Here is a 25,941-nt window from a genome sequence, read left to right as displayed (position 1 = left end):
GGTCTTTTCAAATGACCTTCTTCGCATCAGGTGGTCAATGTATTGTGTGATATAAAACAAATAAAGATTTTTTCTGCACCTCAGCTTGTTCCTTTGCACAAGTGGGAAATTGACAATGTAATCTGCATGGATCTTTCAGCTTCAACAGCATGTAACTGTTAGAGAATTCATTTGCTAAGTTTTTTATTCCTCTCTATGCTTTATTTTTTCCCCAGTTTCCTGACTGTTTTGAGTCTTTGTCGCTGCTCATGGGCTTTCTATAGTTGTGGTGAGCAGGGCCTCTTCCTGGCTGTGGTGCATGGGCTTTTCACTGCTGTGAGTTCTCTTGTTGTGGAGCTTGGGCTCTAGAGTGTGTGCGTTTCAACAGCTGTGGGGCCTGGGCTTGGTTGCTCCACAGCATGTGGGACTCTCCTAGATGAGGAATCCAACCCATGCCCCCTGCATCGGCAGGCAGCCTCTTAGCCACTAGCCCACCAGGGAAGACCAAACCTATGCTTTAGATCGGAGAATCAAGAACAATTTATTGCCATCATAAAGTGACAAAATAACCGGGTGTTTCTATGATCCCAGTGCAAACTCTTTGCTGTCTACCAGATGTTCCTTGCTTTCTCATTACCACAGAGAATTTGGAAAATTCCCATGGAGAATGGTACAGAGGGGACAGATTTCATCTTGGTGGGTCTCACCAATGCTCCAGAACTTCAGATCCCCCTCTTTATTGTTTTCACCCTCATTTACCTCATCAGTGTTTTTGGAAACCTGGGGATGATCACACTGATCCTGTTGGACTCCCGTCTCCACACCCCAATGTACTTTTTCATCATTAATCTGTCTTTGGTGGACTTTGGGTACTCCTCAGCTATCACACCGAAAGTGATGGCTGGGTTTCTTAGAGCAGACAAGGTCATCTCATACAATGCCTGTGCTACTCAGATATTCTTTTTCGCAGCCTTTGCCAGTGTGGAAAATTTCCTCTTAGCTGCAATGGCCTATGATCGCCACGCCACAGTGTGTGAACCCCTACATTACACCATCACCATGAAGACGAGTGTGTGTGCCCGTCTGGCCATAGGCTCCTACGTCTGTGGATTCATGAATGCCTCCATCCATGTTGGGGGCACATTCAGTCTTTCTCTGTGTAAGTCCAAGGTGGTCCATCACTTTTTCTGTGATATTCCAGCTCTCACGGCTCTCTCTTGCTCTGATAAACATGTTAGAGAGGTGGTTCTCATTTTAATTTCAAGCTTTAATGTCTCTTTTGCTCTTCTGGTAATATTTATTTCCTACCTTCTCATATTTATCACTGTCTTGAAGATGCAGTCAGCTAAGGGATACCAAAAAGCCTTGTCCACCTGCACTAGTCACCTCTCGGCAGTCAGCATCTTCTATGGGACCATCATCTTCATGTACTTACAACCCAGCGCCAACCATTCCATGGACGCAGACAAAGTGGCCTCTGTGTTCTATGCTATGGTCATCCCCATGCTGAACCCTATAGTCTACAGCCTGAGGAACAAAGAGGTGAAAAGTGCATTCAAGAAGGTTTGGGGGAAGGTGAAATCCTCTCTAGGGTTTTAATGCTGCCTGATGTACAGTAATCTAGTTTTGTTCCTCTAAGTCTTTCCATTCACATTTTTAGCCTTGAAGTACATTTAATTGCTGAAGTTATATTCTTACCACTCAGAAATCTGTTGTATAATAAAAATAAAATATATGTGATACTTGAACTAAATATGGCTCAAGTAAAGCATAAGACATTTTGAGTCCTGCTTCTTAAAGACATTTCTAATGGTTTTTGACTTATTCGCTTGCGACACAGGCATTTTCTCTATCACATGGCAGTGCAAACATACATGTGAATCAGTGGGGCCAGCAAGTCCATGAACAGAAACACATATGTATGCTCTGTGTGGGCATATGATGACACACACATGGCCCTCGTAAATTTGTGGTGCAGGTGGTTTATAGCACAATAATTTAAGATTAATTTAAAGCTATTAGGATGCAAATTTATGTCTAATCTTATTTCTTTAATGGAATATCTGTTTTAAGACCCTTAATTGGTAAAGAAAAAAAAAAAAGTTATGTAATCCTAAATGAAAGGATGGGCTTCATTGGCACATTTTATTGAAAGACACATAAATATCACATTTAAATGAAGTTATATGTCTGTCTTGGCTGAGTCATTTTGTAAAACCAAATGTTCACATTACAATTTTCAAAAGGATGAATGAACTTGAATATAAGAAAAATAAAGAAAATAAAAGCATTTTCCATTATTTATATATGATCACAAAGTTTAATTATGTTTAAAAAATGCAGAGTATTAATAACATTGTGCATTTTTTCTGTCTGAAAATACTTTGAAATGGTTGATGCTTCTCATTTGTTCGTACTTTAGTTGAGTTAGGTCACCTTTTTGCTCTTCAAGTCTTCTCCGGGCTCCACTCACACCGATTCACTTGCTATTTCTTGACAACGTCACATGTTTCTGCATCAGAGCCTTTGAATTTGCTGCTCCGAGTGGAATCTTCTCTTACTTAATTCAGAATGTCCTTAAATGTTATCCTAACCCAGAGACTTCCCTGACTATCTTTATAAAACACTCTCTCATCCCCTTACACACCAACACTTAACCCTGTATTTTTCTTTATAATCCTTATCAACAATCACTCTTGTATATTTATTTGCCCACTGGTTTGTTAACTATTTCCCCCAGCTAGAATGTAAGTTCCTTAAGAACAGTGACTTTATCTCTTTTTCTCATCATGTGATTCTCCGTACCTAACTGGTTCTGTGTTTCACAGTAGATTCTCACTAAACAATTGGCAAAAGTACAAATAAATTGAGTCTTTTCTGCATTATATGTTAAATCTTTGAACTGCTGTTGATTATATTACAGTGTATTCCCCTTAGTAAAATCAAAATAAATTAGGGTATTGGAATATAAAGTTATGTTGAACCTTTATTTATTTAATTGAAAAATTGTCCAATGTAGAGGAAGAGTTTTGTCATTTTTCAAATGAAGGTGTCATTTTATTGGCACATTTTATGGGAAGCTACATAAGCATGGCATTTAATGGATTATAAGAATATTTCCACCTTGACTCAGTCATTTTGGAGAAATAGCATGTTCACATGATAATTTTCAAAGAGATAAAATGACTAGAGTGGAAGAAAGCTGGTGGGGGCAGAGAAGTGAGAAGGCACAGAAACAAAGGCACATAGTCAAGGGGACCAAATAATACTAGTTTAGTAAGCAAGCAAAGTCTAGGCCCTTTAGCCCCTTCTCAAGGGCTGTGGATAGTATTCTGGGCCATAGGTACTGAAACCCCCACCAGGGGGAGACATGACGATACATGATGACCAGCCTGTAGTCATGACAAAAGCTGCCACAGTTCCAAGAATTGGCCTAAAAAAACATGGGAACAAAGTAACCCTGGAACTGCAGACTCATTGTCATTAAAACAATCCAAAGGACACTGGTCAGACCACAAAAGACCAGTTTCAAGATGACTGTCAGAGCTGACTGCGTCGTGTCTCCGTGTAGCTCCCTCCCTCAGCCTACGAAAGCTCTTGCCCTCTGACGGCTGGGGTTGGGGACAGAGCTGGCCTTTGGACAGGAGTCTGCTCTTCCTGGCAGTTGCCATCATCCAAAATGAAGCAAATTTCCCTTTCCACCCACCTTGCCTTTAATGACTTTTGAGTGGTGAGCAGTCAGACCCACTCTCAGTTACACAATGAACTTTTGGGACCCACAGCATCCAATAGATAATCTGAAACCATCTTAAACATTTTTCCCTTTGGAATTATGTCTCATTAAGTGGCGAGTAACATCGGATAGATTCTATATAGTAAGTCACAAAAGACACAAACATAAGAAACTATTAAAAGTTTTTAACATTTGATTCAATTTGGAAAATTACTTCATATGCTAAATGTATAATTAACTCTTCAGTTCAGTTCAGTTCAGTCGCTCAGTCGTGTCCAACTCTTTGCAACCCCATGAACTGCAGCACGCCAGGCCTCCCTGTCCATCACCAACTCCCGGAGTTCACTCAGATTCATGTTCATCGAGTCCGTGATGCCATCCAGCCATCTCATCCTCGGTCGTCCCCTTCTCCTCCTGCCCCCAATCCCTCCCAGCATCAGAGTCTTTTCCAATGAGTCAACTCTTCGCATGAAGTGGCCAAAACTACTGGAGTTTCAGCTTTAGCATCATTCCTTCCAAAGAAATCCCAGGGTTGATCTTCTTCAGAATGGACTGGCTGGATGTCCTTGCAGTCCAAGGGACTCTCAAGAGGCTTCTCCAACACCACAGTTCAAAAGTGTCAATTCTTCGGCACTCAGCCTTCTTCACAGTTCAACTCTCACATCCATACATGACTACTGGAAAAACCATAGCCTTGACTAGTTGGCAAAGTAATGTCTCTGCTTTTGAATATGCTATCTAGGTTGGTCCTAACTTTTCTTCCAAGGAGTAAGCATCTTTTAATTTCATGGCTGCAGTCATCATCTGCAGTGATTTTGGAGCCCCAAAAAATAAAGTCTGACACTGTTTCCACTGTTTCCCATCTATTTCCCATGAAGTGATGGGAGTGGATGCCATGATCTTCATTTTCTGAATGTTGAGCTTTAAGCCAACTTTTCGCTCTCCTCTTTCACTTTCATCAAAAGGCTTTTTAGCTCCTCTTCGTTTTCTGCCATAAGGGTGGTGTCATCTGCATATCTGAGGTGATTGATATTTCTCCTGGCAATCTTGATTCCAGCTTGTGTTTCTTCCAGCCCAGTGTTTCTCATGATGTACTCTGCATAGAAGTTACATAAGCAGGGGGACAATATACAGCCTTGATGTACTCCTTTTCCTATTTGGAACCAGTCTGTTGTTCCATGTCCAATTCTAACTGTTGCTTCCTGACTTGCATACAGATTTCTCAAGAGGCAGGTCAGGTGGTCTGATATTTCCATGTCTTTCAGAATTTTCCACAGTTTATTGTGATCCACACAGTCAAAGGCTTTGGCATAGTCAATAAAGCAGAAATAGATGTTTTTCTGGAACTCTCTTGCTTTTTCCATGATCCAGCAGATGTTGGCAATTTGATCTCTGGTTCCTCTGTCTTTTCTAAAACCAGCTTGAACATCAGGGAGTTCACGGTTCACGTATTGCTGAAGCCTGGCTTGGAGAATTTTGAGCATTACTTTACTAGCATGTGAGATGAGTGCAATTGTGCAGTAGTTTGAGCATTCTTTGGCATTGCCTTTCTTCGGGATTGGAATGAAAACGGACCTTTTCCAGTCCTGTGGCCACTGCTGAGTTTTCCAAACTTGCTGGCATATTGAGTGCAGCACTTTCACAGCATCATCTTTCAGGATTTGAAACAGCTCTAACTGCATTCCATCACATCCACTAGCTTTGTTTGTAGTGATGCTTTCTAAGGCCCACTTGACTTCACATTCCATGATGTCTGGCTCTAGGTGAGTGATCACACCATCATGATTATCTGGGTCATGAAGATCTCTTTTGTACAGTTCTTCTGTGTATTCTTGCCACCTCTTCTTAATATCTTCTGCTTCTGTTAGGTCCATACCATTTCTGTCTTTTATCGAGCCCATCTTTGCATGAAATGTTCCCTTGGTATCTCTAATTTTCTTGAAGAGATCTCTAGTCTTTCCCATTCTGTTGTTTTCCTCTATTTCTTTGCATTGATCGCTGAAGAAGGCTTCCTTATCTCTTCTTGCTATTCTCTGGAACTCTGCATTCAGATGCTTATATCTTTCCTTTTCTCCTTTGCTTTTCGCCTCTCTTCTTTCACAGGTATTTGTAAGGCCTCCCCAGACAGCCATTTTGCTTTTTGCATTTCTTTTCCATGGGGATGGTGGTGATCCCTCTCTCCTGTACAATGTCACGAACCTCATGCCATAGTTCATCAGGCACTCTATCTATCAGATCTAGGCCCTTAAATCTATTTCTCACTTCCACTGTATAATCATAAGGGATTTGATTTAGGTCATACCTGAATGGTCTAGCAGTTTTCCCTACTTTCTTCAATGTGAGTCTGAATTTGGTAATGAGTTCATAATCTGAGCCACAGTCAGCTCCTGGTCTTGTTTTTGTTGACTGTATAGAGCTTCTCCATCTTTTGCTGCAGAGAATATAATCAATCTGATTTCGATGTTGACCATCTGGTGATGTTCATGTGTAGAGTCTTCTCTTGTGTTGTTGGAAGAGGGTGTTTGCTATGACCAGTGCATTTTCTTGGCAAAACTCTATTAGTCTTTGCCCTGCTTTATTCCGCATTCCAAGGCCAAATTTGCCTGTTATTCCAGGTGTTTCTTGATTTCCTACTTTTGCATTCCAGTCCCCTATAACGTAAAGGACATCTTTTTTGGGTGTTAGTTCTAAAAGGTCTTTTAGGTCTTCATAAAACTGTTCAACTTCAGCTTCTTCAGCGTTACTGGTTGGGGCATAGACTTGGATTACTGCAATACTGAATGGTTTGCCTTGGAGATGAACAGAGATCATTTTGGACTCTTTTGTTGACCATGATGGCTACTCCATTTCTTCTGAGGGATTCCTGCCCACAGTAGTAGATATAATGGTCATCTGAGTTAAATTCACACATTCCAGTCCATTTTAGTTCGCTGATTCCTAGAATGTCGACATTCACCCTTGCCATCCCCTGTTTGACCACTTCCAATTTGCCTTGATTCATGGACCTGACATTCCAGGTTCCTATGCATAATTGCTCTTTACAGCATTGGACCTTGCTTCTATCACCAGTCACACCCACATCTGTGTATTGTTTTTGCCTTGGCTCCATCCCTTCATTCTTTCTGGAGTTAGTTCTCCACTGACCTCCAGTAGCATATTAATAACTCTAAATACCCCTATTGAATGTAAATATAACCTATATTCAGTAAGCTAGTATGAGACATAATTATCACTTGATTTTTACCTTCCAGTGATCTGTAATAAAGCTACACAATGGTATTTGTTTGTTTGTCTTCTCTATCTTTATGCAATTAGAAGCCTTCAGCATCTCAAGGTTTATAAGACTGTGCTTTAATGCCCTGGAGAAGGAAATGGCAACCGACTCCAGTATTCTTGCTTGGAGAATCCCATGGATGGAGGAGCTTGGTGGGCTACAGTCCACGGGTCTCAAAGAGTCGGACACAACTGAGTGATTTCACTTTAATGCCTTAAGGCAGTCATGCTGATTCTAGTGGGACAAGCCTAAATTTATCTCACTAGTGTATGTTGATGGGATACTAGTGACATTCCCTCTAGCTCTAAAGTCTACGCGATGAGGAATGTTTCTCCTGCTAGAATCATTTTATTATTATTTTAAATATTTTTAAAATTTTAGAGTATTCTAAAATTTTAAAAAGTTTACAGAGGTATTGCTGACAATTCCCATATACCCATTCCCTGACCCTACTGTGATTGTCTTTACCATGTGTGAAAGGGAAAGTCTCTCAGTCATGTCCGATTCTCTGTGTGCAGTCCATGGGATTCTCCAGGTCAGAATGCTGGAGTGGGTAGCCGTTCCCTTCTCCAGGGGATCTTCCCAACCCAGGGATCGAACCCAGGTCTCCTGCATTGCAGGCAGCTTCTTTACCAGCTGAGCCACCAGGTACCTTTGTCAAACTTGGACATCAAATTGGTGTTACTATTATCTAAACTTTAGCTTTTATTTGGATTTTGCAATTTTTTCCAACCAATTTTTTTTCTGTTTCAGGAGACAACTCAGGAACAACACTGAGTCAACAGCTCATGGTTCCTTCATTTATTCTTGTCTATGACAGTTTCTCAGTCTTTCCTCATTTTTCATAATCCTAAAGTTTTGGGGAATATTTTGTAAAGTCTCCTAACTTGCATTTGTCTGAAATTTTTTATCATTGTTAGATGAAGGTTGGGGGTTTATGTGAAGAATAAAGCCCCTTTTCATCATCTTATATAAGGGGATACATGTAAACAACATGACTTGATGCTGTGATATTAACTTCAGTCACTGGCCCAAGGTAGCTTTTCTATGTTGTCCAGTGTAAAGAAAATTTCTCCCTTTTCTTTTTTTTTTTTTTTGTAAGCAACTCACTAAGTCTAGTTGATCCTCCAGGCTATGGAGGACTAAGGTTGACCTCCTGCAGTGGAGGAGAATATACCAATAAATTATTTAGAATGCTTATGAAGGGAAAAAATTATCTTTTCTCCACCACTTATTTATTCATTCAATTATTTGTTTATGTAACCATAGGAACACATACTTACTGTGCACTCTGTATTGTAATCCATTATTATATTTATTTATTTATTTTGCTTAAATTTTTTCCAAGTTTGATCATTGGAAACTCTTTAATATTTTTTTTCCTGTTTCCTTTTGACATGTCCCTTATCCTTTTATATTTGAACACTTATTTATGTTTGAGAGTTACAAGACACTCAGGGTCATCTTGTATTTAACCTGCTCAGTCCCAGAATTAATAAATTATTTCTTCAAAGAGCTCGGCTTTAATCTATTAGAGGAAGATATTTACAAAATAGGATCCAGGAGCCAGGAAGGCTCATTGTTACTTCGGTCCCACTTCTAGGTGCTCTTAGAAGATAAAACTAGGAAATATGTATGTACATTAACCAACATATTTGGACTCCCCAGGTGGCTCAGTGGTGAAGAATCCCCCTACAGTGCAGGAGTGCAGGTTCAATACCTGGGTCAGGATCCCCTGAAGAAGAAATGGCAACCCCCTCCAGTATTCTTGCCTGGGACATTCCATGAACAGAAGGAGCCTGGTGGACTCCAGTCCATGGAGTCACAGAAGAGTCAGACTTGACATAGAGACTTAATAACAATAACAAACATATACGTCCAAAGGTGTGCTTCTTTCTATATCAACCCATTTATATCTACATTAAGCTAAATAATACATTCATCCTGCTGGTCCTTTCAGCCTTCCCTACTTATGTGTGGCTTCTCTCTATTCCTGGCTTTCTAAGCGTTTTTATCATGAAATTGGATTTTATCAAATAATTTTTTTGCAGCAGTTGATATGATCATGTTATTTTATTTATTAGCATGTTAATATGCCAGATTACAGTGACTGATATTTAAATGTTGCATCAGCCTGGCATACATGGAATAAATCCCATTTAGTTGTGGGGTATAATTCTTTATATACTTTGCTGGATTTGGTTTGGTAATATTTTGTTGAGGACTTCTGCATTTATGTTCATGAGAAATATTGGTCTGTAACTTTCTTCGATTTTAATGCATTTTTCTGGTGTTAGCATTAGGGTACTTTCTATACTTTTTTTTCTTTTGGTCACTTGCAATTAAAAGACTTACTATGCATTTATATTAAAATACTGTTGAATTAGGAAACCTGAGAACAGACTGCAGTGTGTTTCTCTTTCATGGCTTTTATTTTATTTTCTTCCCAGCTGAGTTGGAATGCTTTTGAATTATTTGGTCCAACATCAAGGGTAATGTGTAAATAGGCCAAGATAATGCAAGTAAGAAGAGACAAAGGAGCATGTCTTTTCCTCCTATATTTAGGACATGAAATCCACAAAATTCTCCATGGTTGGCATTGTGTCGAGAAGCCTAGTCATGACCCCCGTGGGAGCTGAAGTGTGAGACAGGACCGCTGGGGAAGCCGAGCGACTGTGGTGGCAGCACTCCGCCTCTTCCAGTGGGGTCTCCTCCGGCATCACCGGCCCCACCCATCGCGTAGATGTGGTTGCTGAGTCAGGATTGTGGATGGACAGAGCAGAAATCCACTCTGGCCAACTTAACAGAAAGGAGTTTATTGGAAGAATAATGAAGTACTCACAAAACCAAGAAGAATGATGGCTAATTGAGCTCAGGAAATCAGTGTTAAACAAAGGAAACCGGAAGGCAGGAAACTCAGGCAAGATAAACCCCTGAGACAGTTTTGTTAAGACAGTTCCTCTGACACATCCATCACTTCTACCTTAGGCTGTCATAATCACAGCTGCAGGCCCTTTGCTAATGTCACGTGCCACAGCACCGGATATCAACAAGTTCTGACTGTCCCAACTTCGGTATGTTATCTGTGGCATCCCCTTGACTGAGATAAGTACTGCTGCTGCTGGCTGGGCAGTGAGTGTGGTAAGTATAATGAGAATAATAAATGTAGGTGAAGTCACTCAGCCGTGTCCAACTCTTTGCAATCCCATGGACTGCAGCCTGTCAGGCTCCTCTGTCCATGGGATTCTCTGGGCAAGAATACTGGAGTGGGTTGCCATTTCCTTCTCCAGGGGATCTTCCCAACCCAGGGATCGAACCTGGGTCTTCCGCATCACAGGCAGATGCTTCACCCTCTGAGCCACCAGGGAAGCCCAATGACAGTAGTAATAGCTCTCATTTATATAGTTTCTTAGAACATTGATGCTGTTTTCCGTGCTTTACGTGTCTTAACTTATTTAATCCTCACAACAACTCCATGAATAGGTACTATTATTCCCATTTTACTTAGGAAATGGAGGCTTGCAGACACTGAATAACTTGCCTGAGGTCCAGGGCAGTTTGGACAGAACCAGGGCTTGAAACCATGCCTCTCTAGAGGTTCTCCAGTAGACCCTTGAACATACTGTTGTGTAGATTTCTACCAAGTTTCACATCCTGGGGAATTATCAAAAATAGGAAAAGTTAGGGTAAAGAACGTCCATTTCTGGAAGCACAGAAATGGTATGGACCTAACAGTTGCAGAAGATATTAAGAAGAGGTGGAAAGAAGACCCAGAAGAACTATACAAAAAGATCTTCATGACCCAGATAATCACGATGGTGTGATCACTCACTTAGAGCCAGACATCCTGGAATGCAAAGTCAAGTGGGCCTTAGGAAGCATCACTACGAACAAAGCTAGTGGAGGTGATGAAATTCCAGTAGAGATGTTTCAAATCCTAAAAGATGATGCTGTGAAAGTGCTGCACCCAAGATGCCAGCAAACTTGGAAAACTCAGCAGTGGCCACAGGATGGAAAAGGTCAGTTTTCATTCCAATCCCAAAGAAAGGCAATGCCAAAGAATGCTCAAACTACCGCACAATTGCACTCATCTCACACACTAGCAAAGTAATGCTCAAAATTTTCCAAGCCAGGCTTTAACAGTACGTGAACCATGAATTTCCAGATATTCAAGCTGGTTTTAGAAAAGGCACAGGTACCAGAGATCAAATTGTTAACATCTGTTGGATCATTGTAAAAGCAAGAGAGTTCCAGAAAAACATCTATTTTTGCTTTATTGACTATGCCAAGCCTTTAACTGTGTGGACCACAACAAACTCAAAAATTCTTCAAGAGATGGGAATACCAGACCACTTGACCTGTGTCCAGAGAAATCTGTATGCAGGTCAGGAAGCAACAGTTGGAACTGGACATGGAACAATGGATTGGTTCCAAATAGGAAAAGGAGTACGTCAAGGCTGCATATTGTCACCCTGCTTATTTAACATATATGCAAAAGACATCATGAGAAACGCTGGGCTTGAGGAAGCACACGCTGAAATCAAAATTGCTGGGAGAAATATCAATAACCTCAGATATGCAGATGATACCACCCTTATGGCAGAAAGCAAAGAAGAACTAAAGAGTCTTTCTCAGTGAAAGTGAAAGAAGAGAGTGAAAAAGTTGGCTTAAAACTCAACATTCAGAAAACTAAGATCATGGCCTCTGGTCCCACCACTTCATGGCAAATAGATGGGGAAACAGTGAAAACAGTGACAGACTTTATTTCTTTGGGGCTCCAAAATCACTGCAGATACTGACTGCAGCCATGAAATTAACCTAGACAGCATATTAAAAAGCAGAGACAATACTTTACCAAAAAAGGTGTATCTAGTCAAAGCTATGGTTTTTCCAGTGGTCGTGTATGGAAATGAGAGTTGGACTATAAGGAAAGCTGAGCACCAAAGAATTGATGCTTTTGAACTGTGGTGTTGGAGAAGACTCTTGAGAGTCCCTTGGACTGCAAGGAGATCCAACCGGTCCATCCTAAACAATATCAGTCCTGGGTGTTCATTGGAAGGACTGATGCTGAAGCTGAAACTCTAATAATTTGGCCACCTGATGCGAAGAGCGCACTCATTGGGAAAGACCCTCATGCTGGGAAAGATTGAAGGCAGGAGGAGAAGGGGACGACAGAGGATGAGATGGTTGGATGGCATCACCAACTCAATGGATGTGAGTTTGGGTAAATTCCAGGAGTTGATGATGGACAGGGAGGCCTGGCGTGCTGCAGTCCATGGAGTCGCAATGAGTCAGACTCAAATGAGCAATGGACCTGAACTGAGGGTAAAGAACTTCCAGAAAAATGGAAACTCCTAGTGGTCATGTTACAGTTTCACATAGAAATATATCTGAATTTTTGTTTTGGTGGAGTCCCAGAATTGTTCAGCTTTGTCCATAAATGGAGGGAAAAAAGCAAACGTGCTACTGATGAATCCTTGCTTTGCAATTTTCGACACCTTAAGAAAGTTCGTGTTTTCACCCTCCCCTGTCTTATTTCTTGGTTTGTTAATTATTCACATGCACCCCCAATCCCACAGCTATATGTTAGGGTCTTTGAAATTAACTCATGGTGACTTTTAAGTCCCCTTGGACTGCAAGGAGATCAAACCAGTCAGTCCTGAAGGAAATCAACCCTGAATATTTATTGAAAGGACTGATGCCAAAGCTGAAGCTCCAGTACTTTGGCCACCTGATGTGAAGAGCAATCTCATTGGAAAAGACCCTGATGCTGCGAAAAATTGAGGGCAGGAGAAGAGGATGACAGAGGATGAGATGGTTGGATGGCATCACCGACTCAATGGACATGAACTTGAGCAAACACTGAGGCACAGTGAAGGGCAGAGAAGACTGTCGTGCTGCAGTCCATGGGATCACAGAGTCGGACATGACCTAGCGGCTGTACACCACCACCACAAGGCAGAAATGATTTATTTTAGAGAAAATCACACTTTCAGAAATGGAGGCTCTTTTACAAAGAAAATTAAGACTTTGTTTTGTGTAGTATTTGATGAGCTTACCATGTATCAGGCTGTTTGAGGAACTTTATCAGCATTAACTAATACGTTCCTCAGAACATCCATAAGAAGCAGGCACTATCATCACCTCCTTTTTATAAAGGAAGGCTGCAGAAGGGTTATGCAGCCTGTAACAGCTTTGTTGTGAATTTAGGAAGTCACGTTGCTGTGAGATAATGGAATTTATGTCCTAGCACACTTGTCATTACTCCTCTCATGATTCTGTCTGATCCTATCAGGAAAGTTAGTGACAATCTCTTCTAAAGGTGTCTGCACTATCAAAAGAAATAACCCCTAGTATTGTAGATATATCGTGTTGTGCCTTCACAAACTAAGGTAGGTCTCTACGGACAGTTTAATTGCTTCTTCTCCAGGTGGAATGAGAGCTGATAACTTCCCTCCTGGGTACCTGATCCCCTGATAACTTCATATACACATAACTCCATCTGGTTTCCTTTCACTGGCCTGTAACATCCCAAATGACTCTGACATCATTTTAGATGGACCAGTCCGTTTGTTATCTTGAGGTAATGGTTTGTCCATTTTACTAAGTGGACTTATTTCCCAGGCATACTACTCTGAGCCTGTAACAATGATCAGGGATAAAACCCCAAGCTAAAATGTCCATGGTGAGTATGATAATCCTTTCTTGCAGTTGCTCAGCCCTTTATAGAGTGCATGCAAGGATGTTCTCCTATTTGTCCTCACAGCAACATCCCTGTGTGACACATTTGAAAGTATTTTATCATCCTCACTTAAAAATTAACATTTTTCTTATATCTCTCTGCCTCTGGAGAACTTCAGTCTTTGTGATGAGACATGAAGAAAAAGCTTCAATAGGATCCTTTCTCTTTGAGTGGGACTACCAATTTGAAGGTCACAAGGGAAGTTGTGCCACTTTCCTTGAAAAGTAAGGTAAATTTCTAGATCAGTTCTATGGCCTAGTTTAGTCTGTGGTCTTACAGGATGTGCTGTGTAAAGTTACAAAGGCAGTGTGTCCCCGTGAATTTCTTTGGAGTTTAAAATCTTGAGTTTTAATGCTCTCATGTTCCGAAACCAGAGTCCAGATATTTCAACAACCTTCACTAACTAAGAAATGATTTTTCTCAAGGAATAGAAAATGATATTTTTCTGAGCACAATCCCTGTGTTTAGGGTGGCACTCAGAAAATGGTGGGTACTCAGTAAATGTTTACCAGGGCACTGAGTGGACAAATGAAGACATGAATAAATCATTAAATGAACTCCATGGGACACATCATGAAGTACATGGTCCTGTGTTACTAGAGCAGTCTCAGGTGTAACTTCAGAAGCCAGAGATCAAAAGCTTTAGGCTTTTTGAATAAGAAATCTACAGAAAAAAATATGATTTACGTCGTCGCTCAGCACATCTACCCACCTATAACGCGTACACACGTACGGCAGAAATACAACTTCCATGGCGCCCTAGCTTATCTTTATCTGAAATGTGCCTTTACTTTCTGTGCTTTTCTGTCTTCTATCTATTAGTTTTAGGTGCACAACAGTGACTTGATATTTGTAAATATAGTAAAATCTTTTCCCTGGTGGCTCGGAGGTTAAAGCGTCTGCCTGCAATGCGGGAGACCCAGGCTCGATCCCTGGATTGGGAAGATCCCCTGGAGAAGGTATAAATAGTAAAATGATCATCAGAATAAGTCTTGATAACATCTGTCACCATACAGAGATACAGTTTTTTTAAATATGCAGTGTAGTGTTATTGACTATAATGTACATTATGTTCCCATGATTTATTTTGTAACTGAAAGTTTGTATCATTTGACTCTCTCGCCCATTTCTCCCACCCTCTGCTCCCCCGTCTCTGACAGCCATCAGGATGAACCATCCTGGATTCATCTTGTGACTTAAACTTATTTCACTAAGTAAGACTGACTCTCGAACAACATGAGATTTAGGGGCAGTGACCCTCAGCACAGTCGAAAATTTGCATTTAACATGCAATTGACTCTCCATTTCTTAGACCTCAAGTAGAGCACAGTTGCTTGGATGAGAATCTCATTCTTTACACTGTTTGCCTCCAGAAAGACAGTGATATATCACTTTTTTCTCAGGTGATAACCTCATAGGAGAGCTGAGACGATCAAATGAAATATTTATTCTTCTCAGACTACTTGGCATACGGTAAGTGCTCAGTGAATAGGAGTGATGTCTTGCTTAGGAATGCCAGTGATAAAAGTATAAATAGGGACTTCCCTGGCAGTCCAGGGGTTCAGATTTTGCCTTCCAGTACAGGGGGTATGGGTTTGATCCCTGGTCAGGGAGCTAAGACCCCACATGCCTCCAGGCCAAAATAACCTATATGTGAAACAGAAGCAATATTGTAACAAATCCAATAAAGATTTTAAAACTGGCCCACGTCAAAAAAAGTCTTCAGAAAAAGTAATCTGCAGAGGAAGCACAACTTTTAACCCACATAAAACTAAGCAATAGGCATTAGCAGTGTGTATGTGTTCAGTCACGTCCGACTCTTTGTGACCCCAGGGGCTGCGGCCCGTCAGGCTCCTCTGTTCATGGGATTCTCCAGGCAGGAATACTGCAGTGGTTATTCCCTTCTACAGGTTATCTTTCCTTCCCAGGGATTGAACCTGCATCTTCTGCACTGCAGGCAGGCTCTTTACCTGCTGAGCCATCAGGGAAGCCCAAGCAATATATAATACATAATTATACATACAATACATAATTAAGTGGTTGTTTGGAATAGCTGAGTGGGGTCAGGAACTAGTGAATACAGTGCGTGCCTTTACAGACGGCAAGATGGAGGTGAGAAGCTGCCAGTCTCAGGGTTAGTGGGAACCTTATATTGATAGATATAAGGGTCATCAAGGTTAAATTCACCCATTCCAGTCCATTTTAGTTCACTGATTCCTAAAATGTTGACGTTAAACCTTTCCATCTCCTGCTTGACCACTTCCAATTTGCCTTGATTCATGGTCCTAACATTCCAGGATCCTATGCAATATTGTTAGAACTGGACATGGAACAACGGACTGGTTTCAAATCAGGAAAGGAGTACGTCAGGCTGTATATTGTCACCCTGCTTATTTAACTTATATGCAGAGCACATCATACGAAATGCTGGGTTAGATGAAGCACAAGCTGGAATCAAGATTGCTGGGAGAAATATCAACAACCTCAGATATCCATATGATGCCACCCTTATGGCCAAAAGCAAAGAACCAAAGAGCCTCTTGATGAAAGAGAAAGAGGAGAGTGAAAACTAAAATCCTGGCATCTGGTCCCATCACTTCATGACAAACAGATGAAGAAGTAACGGGAATAGTTACAGACTTTATTTTGGAGGCTCCAAAATCACTGCAGATGGTGACTGCAGCCATGAAATTAGAAGATGCTTGCTCCTTGGAAGAAAAGCTATGACCGACTTAGAGAGCATATTAAAAAGCAGAGACATTACTTTGCCAACAAAGGTCCATCTACTCAAAGCTATGGTTTTTCCAGTAGTCACATATGGAAGTGAGAGTTGGACTATAAAGAAAGTTGAGTGCCAAAGAATTGGTGCTTTTGAACTGTGGTGTTGGAGAAGACACTTGAGAGTCCCTTGGTCTGCAAGGAGATCTAACCAGTCCATCCTAAAGGAAATCAGTGCTGAATATTCATTGGAAGGACTGATGCTGAAGCTGAAACTCCAATACTTTGGCCACCTGATGCGAAGAGCTGACTCATTGGGAAAGACCCTGATGCTGGGAAAGATTGAAGGCAGGAGGAGAAGGGGACGACAGAGGATGAGATGGGTGGATGGCATCACCAAGTCAATGCATGTGAGTTTGAGTAAACTCCGGGAGTTGGTGATGGACGGGGAGGCCTTGTGTGCTGAGGTCCGTGGGGTCACAAAGAGTTGGGCATGGCTGAGCTGAGCTGAGCTGAGCTGAGAGTGGTATGAAGGCGTGCTCCTGTCATTCAGGTGACAGGATGGGCAGTAAGTCATCCTCCACGCGTCAATAATTCATCCATTTTGCTTCCCTTGTTCTGACAGGTGAAACATCGTTCCAAAACGTCCTTCCTGGAGAACAGCACTGAGGTGAATGAGTTTAGACTCTTGGGACTGATGGATGCCCCAGAGTTGCAAGTCCCCCTGTTTATAATATTCATGCTCATATATCTCATCACTCTCACCGGAAATCTTGGGATGATCACGTTGATTCTGCTGGACTCTCGTCTCCACACCCCCATGTATTTTCTCCTCAGTAACCTCTCTCTGGTGGATTGTGTTTACTCTTCAGCTGTGACTCCCAAGGTGATGGCCGGGCTTCTCACAGGAGATAAGGTCATCTCCTATGGGGGATGTGTGGCTCAGGTGTTCTTCTTTGTGGCCTTTGCCAGTGCACACTGCTTGCTCCTAGCTGCCATGGCCTGTGATCGGCATGCCGTCGTGTGTAAGCCTCTACATCACGCCAGCACTGTGACCCCCAGTGTGTGTGCTCAGATGGTTGTGGCCTGCTATGTCTGGGGATTTGCTGAGTCTGCCATCCACACTGGACTCACTTTCTGCCTCTCCTTCTGCCATTCCAATGTGGTCCATCACTTCTTCTGTGATATTCCTCCAATCCTGGCTCCTTCCTGCTCTGATATCTACGTAAATGAGATGGTGCTCTTTATTCTAGCAGCTTTCAATGTCTTTTTTGCCCTGATGGTAATTGTGAGCTCCTATCTGTTTATATTATTTGCCATCCTGAGAATGCACTCAGCTGAGGGGTGGAAAAAAGCCTTTTCCACCTGTTCTTCTCACCTCACTGCTGTCACCATCTTCTATGGAACTGTGATCTTCATGTCCTTACAGCCAAGTTCTAGTCACTCTATGGACACCGACCAGATGGCATCTGTGTTCTATACAATAATCATCCCCATGTCGAACCCTCTCGTCTATAGTCTAAGGAATAAAGAGGTTAGTAATGCTTTCAGGAGAGCCATTGAGAAGATGAAGCTTCTTTTCAGTACATAGATTTAATTAAAGAGATTATACAATATGTATTGCTAATCAGTTAGCTACTGTTTTGTGATAAACTCCCAAGAAACTTAGTGGCTTAAAGTAGTAGTGAAAAGTGAAAGTGTTCATTGTTCAGATGTGTCCAACTCTTTGTGACCGCAAGGACTGTATCCCACCAGGCTCCTCTGTCCATGGGATTCTCCAGGCGAGAATACTGCAGTGGGTTGCCATTCCCTTCTCCAGGGGATCATCCTGACCCAGAGATCGAATCCAAGTCTCCTGTATTGCAGGCAGATTCTTTACCAGTTAAGCCACCAGGGAAGCTCAGAACAACTGTTTTCATTTCTCTTAGTTCTATGGTTGGCAGGGCGTTTATTTTTCTGCTTTCACGTGGACTCATGAGGTTGCCTATTTTCTGCATGGTCAGCTGGGCTGAAAGCTTAAAGATGCCCCTGTGTACCTGGATGCTGACTCTGGCTGCTGTCTATCTCTTCTACACATGGTCTTTGATCCTCCAGAGGCTGGAAAGCTTTTTCTCATAATATTTTCAGGCTAACATTCTCACAGTGTGATAGCAAAACTAAAAAGCTTCTTCAAGTCCAGACTCCCAATTCACGACATTTTTTTTTTGACCATGTTATACTAATCAATGCAGGTCAAAAGGATGGTTAAGATCCAGACGTGAAGAAAAAGACTCTGTCTCCTGAGGAAAAGAACTGCAAAGAATTTCTACTCATAATTTATTTATCACAATTAGGTGAAAATTCTGTAACAAAGAGAGGCAAAACATAGTGGATTTTAAAATAGAACTATTTATTTCTCAAATAGTGGTAGCTAATGCAGCATGGTGGAAAGGAATTATCTAGAGAACTTATGTGTCTCCGTCATCCTGGGACCAAGTTCACTCCACATTGTCTCTTTCTACCATTGCCTAGAGTCTTGAAAGTCTGTCTTCATTATAATTATTATATCTAGAGGAAAGGAGAAATAAGTAAGCTAGAGGAAAAATAATTTCTTTTCAAGAAAGTGATGTAGACGCTATACACATTATTACTGAATACATTCCATTGGCAAGAATTGACCATAAGCTGTAGCAACATGAATGTATTTGAGTACTTTTGGCTCAGTGGTAGGGACTGCATTGAATTTGTAGGCTGCTTGAGGTGGTATGGCTGTTTAAACAATATTAAGTCTTCCAATCAATGGATATAGACTATCTTTCCTTTTTTTGTATCATCTTTAGTTTTTTTTTAACAATGCTTTGTAACTTTCAGTGTACATACAAGTCTTTCAGTTCTTTGATTAAGTTTATCCTTCAGTATTTTCTTCCTTTTGATGCTATTGCAAATCAGCTGAGCCTCAAACACTCCTCAATATTAGAGGCATGGGCTCTCTGCACAGTTAAAAAAATCACATATAAGTTTAAAACAAATTGCAACTCCATATCTGCAATTCTACATCTGCAGATTCAACCGATCACAGATTGTGTACTACTCTTATACATGTTTAGTGAAAAATAATCAACATATGAGTGGACCCGTTCAGTTTAAACACATGTTGCTCAAAGATCAACTGTACAGCTATCAGTTTCCTTTCCAAATTGTTCATTGTTGGTGGGTTGCAAAAAGAAGAGCTGTTTTCTGCAAAAGAGACACATAAGGAACTATTTAGAGTGATAGAACTGGTCTGTATGGTACTGGGATGATAGATACTGACTCGATGCCCTTGTCAGAACAATGAAACTGTCTTCCTGATGATTCAGACGGTAAAAGAAACTACCTGCGATGCAGGAGACCTGGGGTCAATTCCTGGGTCAGAAAGAGCCCCTGGAGAAGGGCATGGCTACCCGGCTCCAGGATTCTTGCCTGGAGAATTCCAGGACAGAGGAGCCTGGTGGGCTACAGTCCATGGCGTTTCAAAGAGTCAGACACAACTGAACAACTAACGCTTTCGCTTTCACTTTTCCTTTCATGGAACTATCTATATCTATATAGATATAAATATCTATTTATCTCTATATCTCTATATCTATCTATCTATAATATTTATTCCAGGTTTCTCTGCTTAGAGGGCCTGTAATAAGTGATGCCCAGTAGCAACAACTATACCCAACACACCACTCAATACTAAATATCATTATCTAATAAAAGGAAGGAGAGAAGAGGAAGAGAAGGGGACGACGGAGGATGAGATGGTTGAATAGCATCACTGACTTGATGGACATGAGTTTGAGTAAACTCCGTGAGTTGGTGATGGACTGGGAGGCCTGGCTTGCTGCAGTCCATGAGGTTGCAAAGAGTCAGACACGACTGAGCAACTGAACTGAACTGAATAAAAGGAAGTATGGTTCTTTGGAGAACTAGCTGATTACAGGATTGGGACAAGGATAATAACGAATAAACCTGGAATAGCTTGTAGTTCCAGAAAATAAGGAGGAACCCAAAAAACAAAAGGGTTGGGGCATATTAGAAGGAAACAGGAATAAAACGAAACGTGCTGTGAATAGCCAAAGATGGGGCATCTTGAACAATGCAATGAATACCACGGCATCAAGTGTGATCAAAGTATAAAGCAAATATACGCGACTGCATGCCGATACAAATAGCGAGGAAATAAATAACTCTTCCTTGTAGAAAAATTCTAAGCTATATAGTTATACTCCCTTCTACCTTTAATGTGGGCTGAACTTAATGACTTCTTTCTGGAGTACAGAGTGTGAAAGGAGAAAAGTTAGCACTACATTGAAGAACCTGGCAAAAGTCTCTTGAGGAGGTGATTGAGGTTAACATCCCCCAGTGACAAGTCTTGTTGGTAAAATGTATTATCTGATAGGATGTGATACAAAGGTTACTTCTCCTTTCTCAAAACTTATACATTCTGTATAACTGTGACCAAAAAATCAGCAAACATATGTTGAAAGACTTTCAACAAAACACTGGTCCAGTACTCCTTAAGGATATTAAGGGAAAGAAAAATGAGGAGACCGAGAAACTGTCGCAAATAAGAGGAGAATAAAGAGATTCAACAAATATATGCAATGTTGTGCCCTTGATTAGATGTGTGAGAGCGAAATGACGTAATTGAAAATATCAGTGATGATCTGAACAAACTATTGAAGTTTCAGATAGTAGTAACCTGTCAATATTGGTTTCTTAGTTTTGACAAATATGATAAAATAAGGTCCATCTGGTCAAGGCTATGGTTTTTCCAGTGGTCATGTATGGATGTGAGAGTTGGACTGTGAAGAAGGCTGAGCACCGAAGAAATGATGCTTTTGAACTGTGGTGTTGGAGAAGACTCTTGATAGCCCCTTGCACTGCAAGGAGATCCAACCAGTCCATTCTAAAGGAGATCAGCCCTGGGTGGTCTTTGGAAGGAATGATGCTAAAGCTGAAACTCCAGTACTTTGTCCACCTCATGCGAAGAGTTGACTCATTGGGATGCTGGGAGGGATTGGGGCAGGAGGAGAAGGGGACGACAGAGGATGAGATGACTGGATGGCATCACCAACTCAATGGATGTGAGTCTGAGTGAACTCCGGGAGTTGGTGATGGACAGGGAGGCTTGGAGTGCTGCAATTCGTGGGATCGCAAAGAATCGTACACGACTGAGCGACTGAACTGAACTGAACTGAAGATGTTAAAAATAGAGGAAACTGGGTGAGAATTATGTACGTCTTGTCTGTTTAGAATCATTTGAGTTAAATGAATAATTATTTATTAAGAAAATTTGCAAATTGTATCAAGTAGGAAACTTCTCATAGTCTCATAGTTTGCCTTTTTGATTTACTAAATAAAATTCATTTCACGTGTTATTTTCCCCTTAATGAAAAATCACTAATGAAAAATTTATATATGGTTTGATATTAATCACTTAATACTGTTGGTTTCCAAAAAACTAATTTGTCCTAAGGTACAAATAGTGAGTGAGAATATAGAAAAAAAAGCTGTATCTCCTGAAATGCCCTAAAATTATTATCTGAAGAATTCTCTAAAGAGTAGTGAACTATAATTATCAATGATTCAGATATATTGACTTCTGGGCACCAAACTGAATTCTTTAAACAAACGTTTATTGAACTATTAGTATGAATCAGATCATCATTCATGTGTTGTGCATGAAGTTGTTCATAAAGAAGACAAAGTCACTCCTCTGGTGTAGTGTGCGTTTTGGGGAGAAAGGTAAATGAATGGATAAAGAAGGAAATAAGGTCCTTTCCTGGTGGTGCAGTGGCTAAAACTCCATGCTCCCATTGCAGGGGCCTGGGTCCTAACTCTGTTCCGGGAACTATTAACAGATCCTACGTGCCACCGTGAGGATCTCACATGCCACCGCTAAGACCTGGCACAGTCAAATCATTGACTATAAAAAGCCTTAAGACAGGAAATAAATAGGATTTGGGCATTGACCAGAGCAAAGGAAAATAAAGCAAGGAACGGAAGAAGGGAACAGCGTTCAGGGGCGAGGGGAGCCATGATGCGGCAACAGTGAAGCAAGCCTGAAGGAGTGGGAGCCTTTGGTCTTTAGAAGCAGTGAGTGCAAACACCCTGGGGAAGAAGCACGCTGAGATTGTCCAGGAACAGCAAGGAAAGCGGTGTGAAAGAAGTGGGGTGAGTGCCTAGAAGAGGTAAGGTGCCACAAGGCTCATCTAAAACCAGAAGATTTATGAGTGAGTGGCTTTGGCCATTTTATAGTATTTCCAGGGAGGAAAATGGATGACATGACTATTAGTGCATTTTTTTTCAAAATGTAAGAGATAGTGGTCATATATGGGACAACTGGAAAGTTCCGTTATTATTGACTGATCACCTTTTCTTGTCCTGTGGGCTTCTTGCTTCTCAAGATCATCCTGTGACCTACTCTTTCTATCAGATGACACACTAAAGACAGAGATATTGATTTCTGTAAAATGTTATACAAATGTGGTGCTGAATAAATCATCCAATAAAATCATATATTTTTATTAAAAACCCTTGTCACAATTTTCTTCATTCTGGACTCTTTAAGCAGCTTCTCAACTAGATAAATAATGTCAGACATGAACATATATTGATTATTTTAAATTTTTATTTAAAAGCTAGCCATACTCCAACTCCTTTAATAAATCTCTCACTCCTGTGCGTATGTGCAAGGACGAGATTCTCACATATGCTTCTGCTAGTGGGTCTCTGCATGCCATGTTTCATATATGCTGGCATTGCCACATGATAAGGATAATATCAACATGTGAATAAATAAAATATAATTAACAAAATTCACTACAAGCAGGATTTTAGTATTCTTAAGGTCCCTTCTGGCCATCCTCAATCAACTATCACATATTTGAACATAATTTTTTTTGTTTTTCTAGATGATAGATTTTCGAAGAAGGAATGGTGTTACCTCAGTAATTTAGGGGCAGTATGAGCCTTAAAATGTGAATTACTGCATGATGAAGGTCCGAGGGGAATGAAACTAAGTCATTTGGATCCTACAACTTTAAAAGATGAAGCTTAGAAAATTTTGCCTTCATAACCAACTTCTTGAAAGCGTTTTTGACCTCCTTGTTCCTCAAACTATAGATCAAGGGCTTGAGCATGGGGATGGCCATGGTATAGAACACAGATGGAATTTTGTCTGTGTCCATGGAATGCCTGGAGCTGGGCTGGGAGTACGTAAAGATGCCTGGCCCACAGAAGATGGAGACTGTGGTGAGGTGAGACGCGCAGGTGGATAAAGCCTTCTGATATGCCTCAGCCGAGTGCATCTTCAAGATGGTGGTAAATATGAACAGGCAGGAAATCAAGATAACCAGGAGGACAAACACAATGCTGAAACTTGCCACCACATGGAGAATCAGCTCACTGATGCGTTTATCAGGGCAGGAGAGACATCGCAGAAAAAGTGGTGGAGCACATTGGGCCTACAGAAGCAGAACCGGAAGATGTTTCCCGTGTGGATGGAGGGATTCAGGAAACCACAGAAGTAGGGACCCACAGCCATACAGGTACACACACGTGCTGTCATGGTGGTGTTATAAAGTAGGGGGTCGCACACTGCTGCGTAGCGGTCATAGGCCATTGAGGCCAACAGGTGACTTTCCACAGCGGCAAATGCTGCAAAAAAGGATCTCTGAGCAGGGCGTGCATGGTAGGAGATGACCTGGCCTCCTACAAGGAGCTCAGCCATCACCTTGGGCGTGACAGCTATGGAGTGGCAGAAGTCCACCAGAGACACATTTGTAAGGAAAAAGTACATGGCAATGTGGAGACGAGAGTCCAAGAGAATCAGCAGGATCAGTCCCACAGTTCCAACCACGTTGACAAGATAAATGAGCGTGAATATTATAAACAGGGGGACCTGCAGTCCTGGGGCACTGGTGAGTCCCAGCAGGGTGGATTCAGTCACTTCTGTATTATTCTCCATGGATGCAGTTTTTGAATCAAAGGAGGTCCTATGGCGAAGAAAAAGGAAAGGGACACAGTGATAAACAAGCGGGGGAGTGAAAGTGAAATTAATTCAGTACTGTGGGCGCATATGTGTGTATATATGTGTGTGTGTATATACACATATACAAATATTTCATTAATGGGATCATTTGAACTTCAAGATTCTCCACATCTGAAGTACAAACTAAACAAAATTTAAGCCACAAAGTATCTGTAGAGTTTCACACTGTTGAAGCTGAGGCATCTTCATGGATCATTTTCCAACTTTTAAATTTTGTAAGTTCTTGAACTGAGATGTAGAAAATATTATGTCCTGATTAAGATGAACTGTCTTAAATAAATATATCTGTTAATTCAGCTTTTCTCAGCCTAGTAAACACTTAGGTCTAAATTGCTCAAGTGCCCCAAACTGCCCTGAACACTTGACATGTATTTTCTTTTATTTCTCTCAACAACCTCATGAGATTGATTGTTATCTCCATTTAACTCAAGAAGCACAGAGGCTGAGTATTGTATTTAAGTTTATAAAATTATGACTGCCAGAACAATGTTTGTACCCAGCTTCCGGGGTGGCTCAGACAGTAAGGAATCTGCCTGCAATGCAGGAGACTTGGGTTCAATACTTCGGTCAGGAAGATCCCCTGGAGAAGAGAATGACTACCCACTCCAGTATTCTTGCTGGGAGAATCCCATGGACAGAGGAGACTGGAGGGCTACAGTCCATGGGGTCGCAAAGAGTAGGACACAACCGAGGGACTTTCACTCTCAGAGTGATTACACTGCCAGTGTAAGTCCACTGTCTTAACTGAGCTTAAAATCAAGTTGAACTTAATTCAGTTTGCAGTTACTCTGTCTCCAGTATTCTAAACCAGCCTTTGTTTCACAGTGAAGAAACTGAGAGACACTTGCCCTGTGCCCGTGGTGGGGTAACTGGGGTGGGAGGGGCTGTACAACCTGCAGAGACAATTCAGCGAGGGGGGTGCAGCATCCAGCAAGAAGCCTGGGCTCTGGGATGCGATGCCCACAGCCTGCCACCCACTACCTGGGAATCACTGAGCCTGACCTAACTCCCTTGAACCGATCTTTTTCATTTACAAAGTGACAATAGTAATAAGACTAAAAAAGTGTTAGTCGCTCAGTCATCCGACTCTTTGCAACCCATGGACTGCAGCCCACCAGGCTCTTCTGTCCATGGGATTCTCCAGGCAAGAGTACTGGAGTGGGTTGCCATGCCCTCCTCCAGGGGATCTTCCCAACCCAGGGATTGAACCTAGGTTTCCTGTATTGCAGGTAAATTCTTTACCAGCTGAGCCCAGTCCCTGCTTAACGAGACTGAACAAGGTATGATTATGAGAATTAAAGGAGATAAAACATATTAAAAGCAATGAGTAAAATGCTGGGTATTGAGTACAGTCTGATCACATCAGATGTAATGTTAGTATTAAGGTGAGCTGGTCACCTCCGTGATTGAGAAGCGTGGGTGGTGCGGTG

General features: G+C 41.4%; 2 protein-coding genes and 1 pseudogene across 2 annotated transcripts; 2 read left to right on the top strand and 1 right to left on the bottom strand.

Moving 5' to 3' along the window:
• The first annotated feature begins 639 nt into the window (after positions 1 to 639).
• Positions 640 to 1,578, top strand: LOC101107385 (olfactory receptor 5B2-like). The gene has a single exon (XM_004016491.4). It carries the CDS (start codon positions 640 to 642, stop codon positions 1,576 to 1,578), a length of 939 nt encoding a protein of 312 aa, XP_004016540.4.
• A 14,256-nt stretch (positions 1,579 to 15,834) lies between these two features.
• On the top strand, positions 15,835 to 18,037 carry LOC101106967 (olfactory receptor 5B2-like). The gene is made up of 2 exons (XM_012096661.3): positions 15,835 to 15,840; positions 17,072 to 18,037. Exons 1-2 carry the CDS (start codon positions 15,835 to 15,837, stop codon positions 18,035 to 18,037), a joined length of 972 nt encoding a protein of 323 aa, XP_011952051.3.
• A 5,455-nt stretch (positions 18,038 to 23,492) lies between these two features.
• LOC101106713 (olfactory receptor 5B2-like) lies at positions 23,493 to 24,427 on the bottom strand (annotated as a pseudogene).
• Between the last annotated feature and the right edge of the window lie 1,514 nt (positions 24,428 to 25,941).

The sequence above is a fragment of the Ovis aries genome, chromosome 15, assembly GCF_016772045.2.
Source record: "Ovis aries strain OAR_USU_Benz2616 breed Rambouillet chromosome 15, ARS-UI_Ramb_v3.0, whole genome shotgun sequence".
Classification (NCBI taxonomy): Eukaryota; Metazoa; Chordata; class Mammalia; order Artiodactyla; family Bovidae; genus Ovis; species Ovis aries.
Note: the sequence above shows the minus strand (reverse complement) of the source record. Positions and strands in the feature narration are given on the sequence as shown.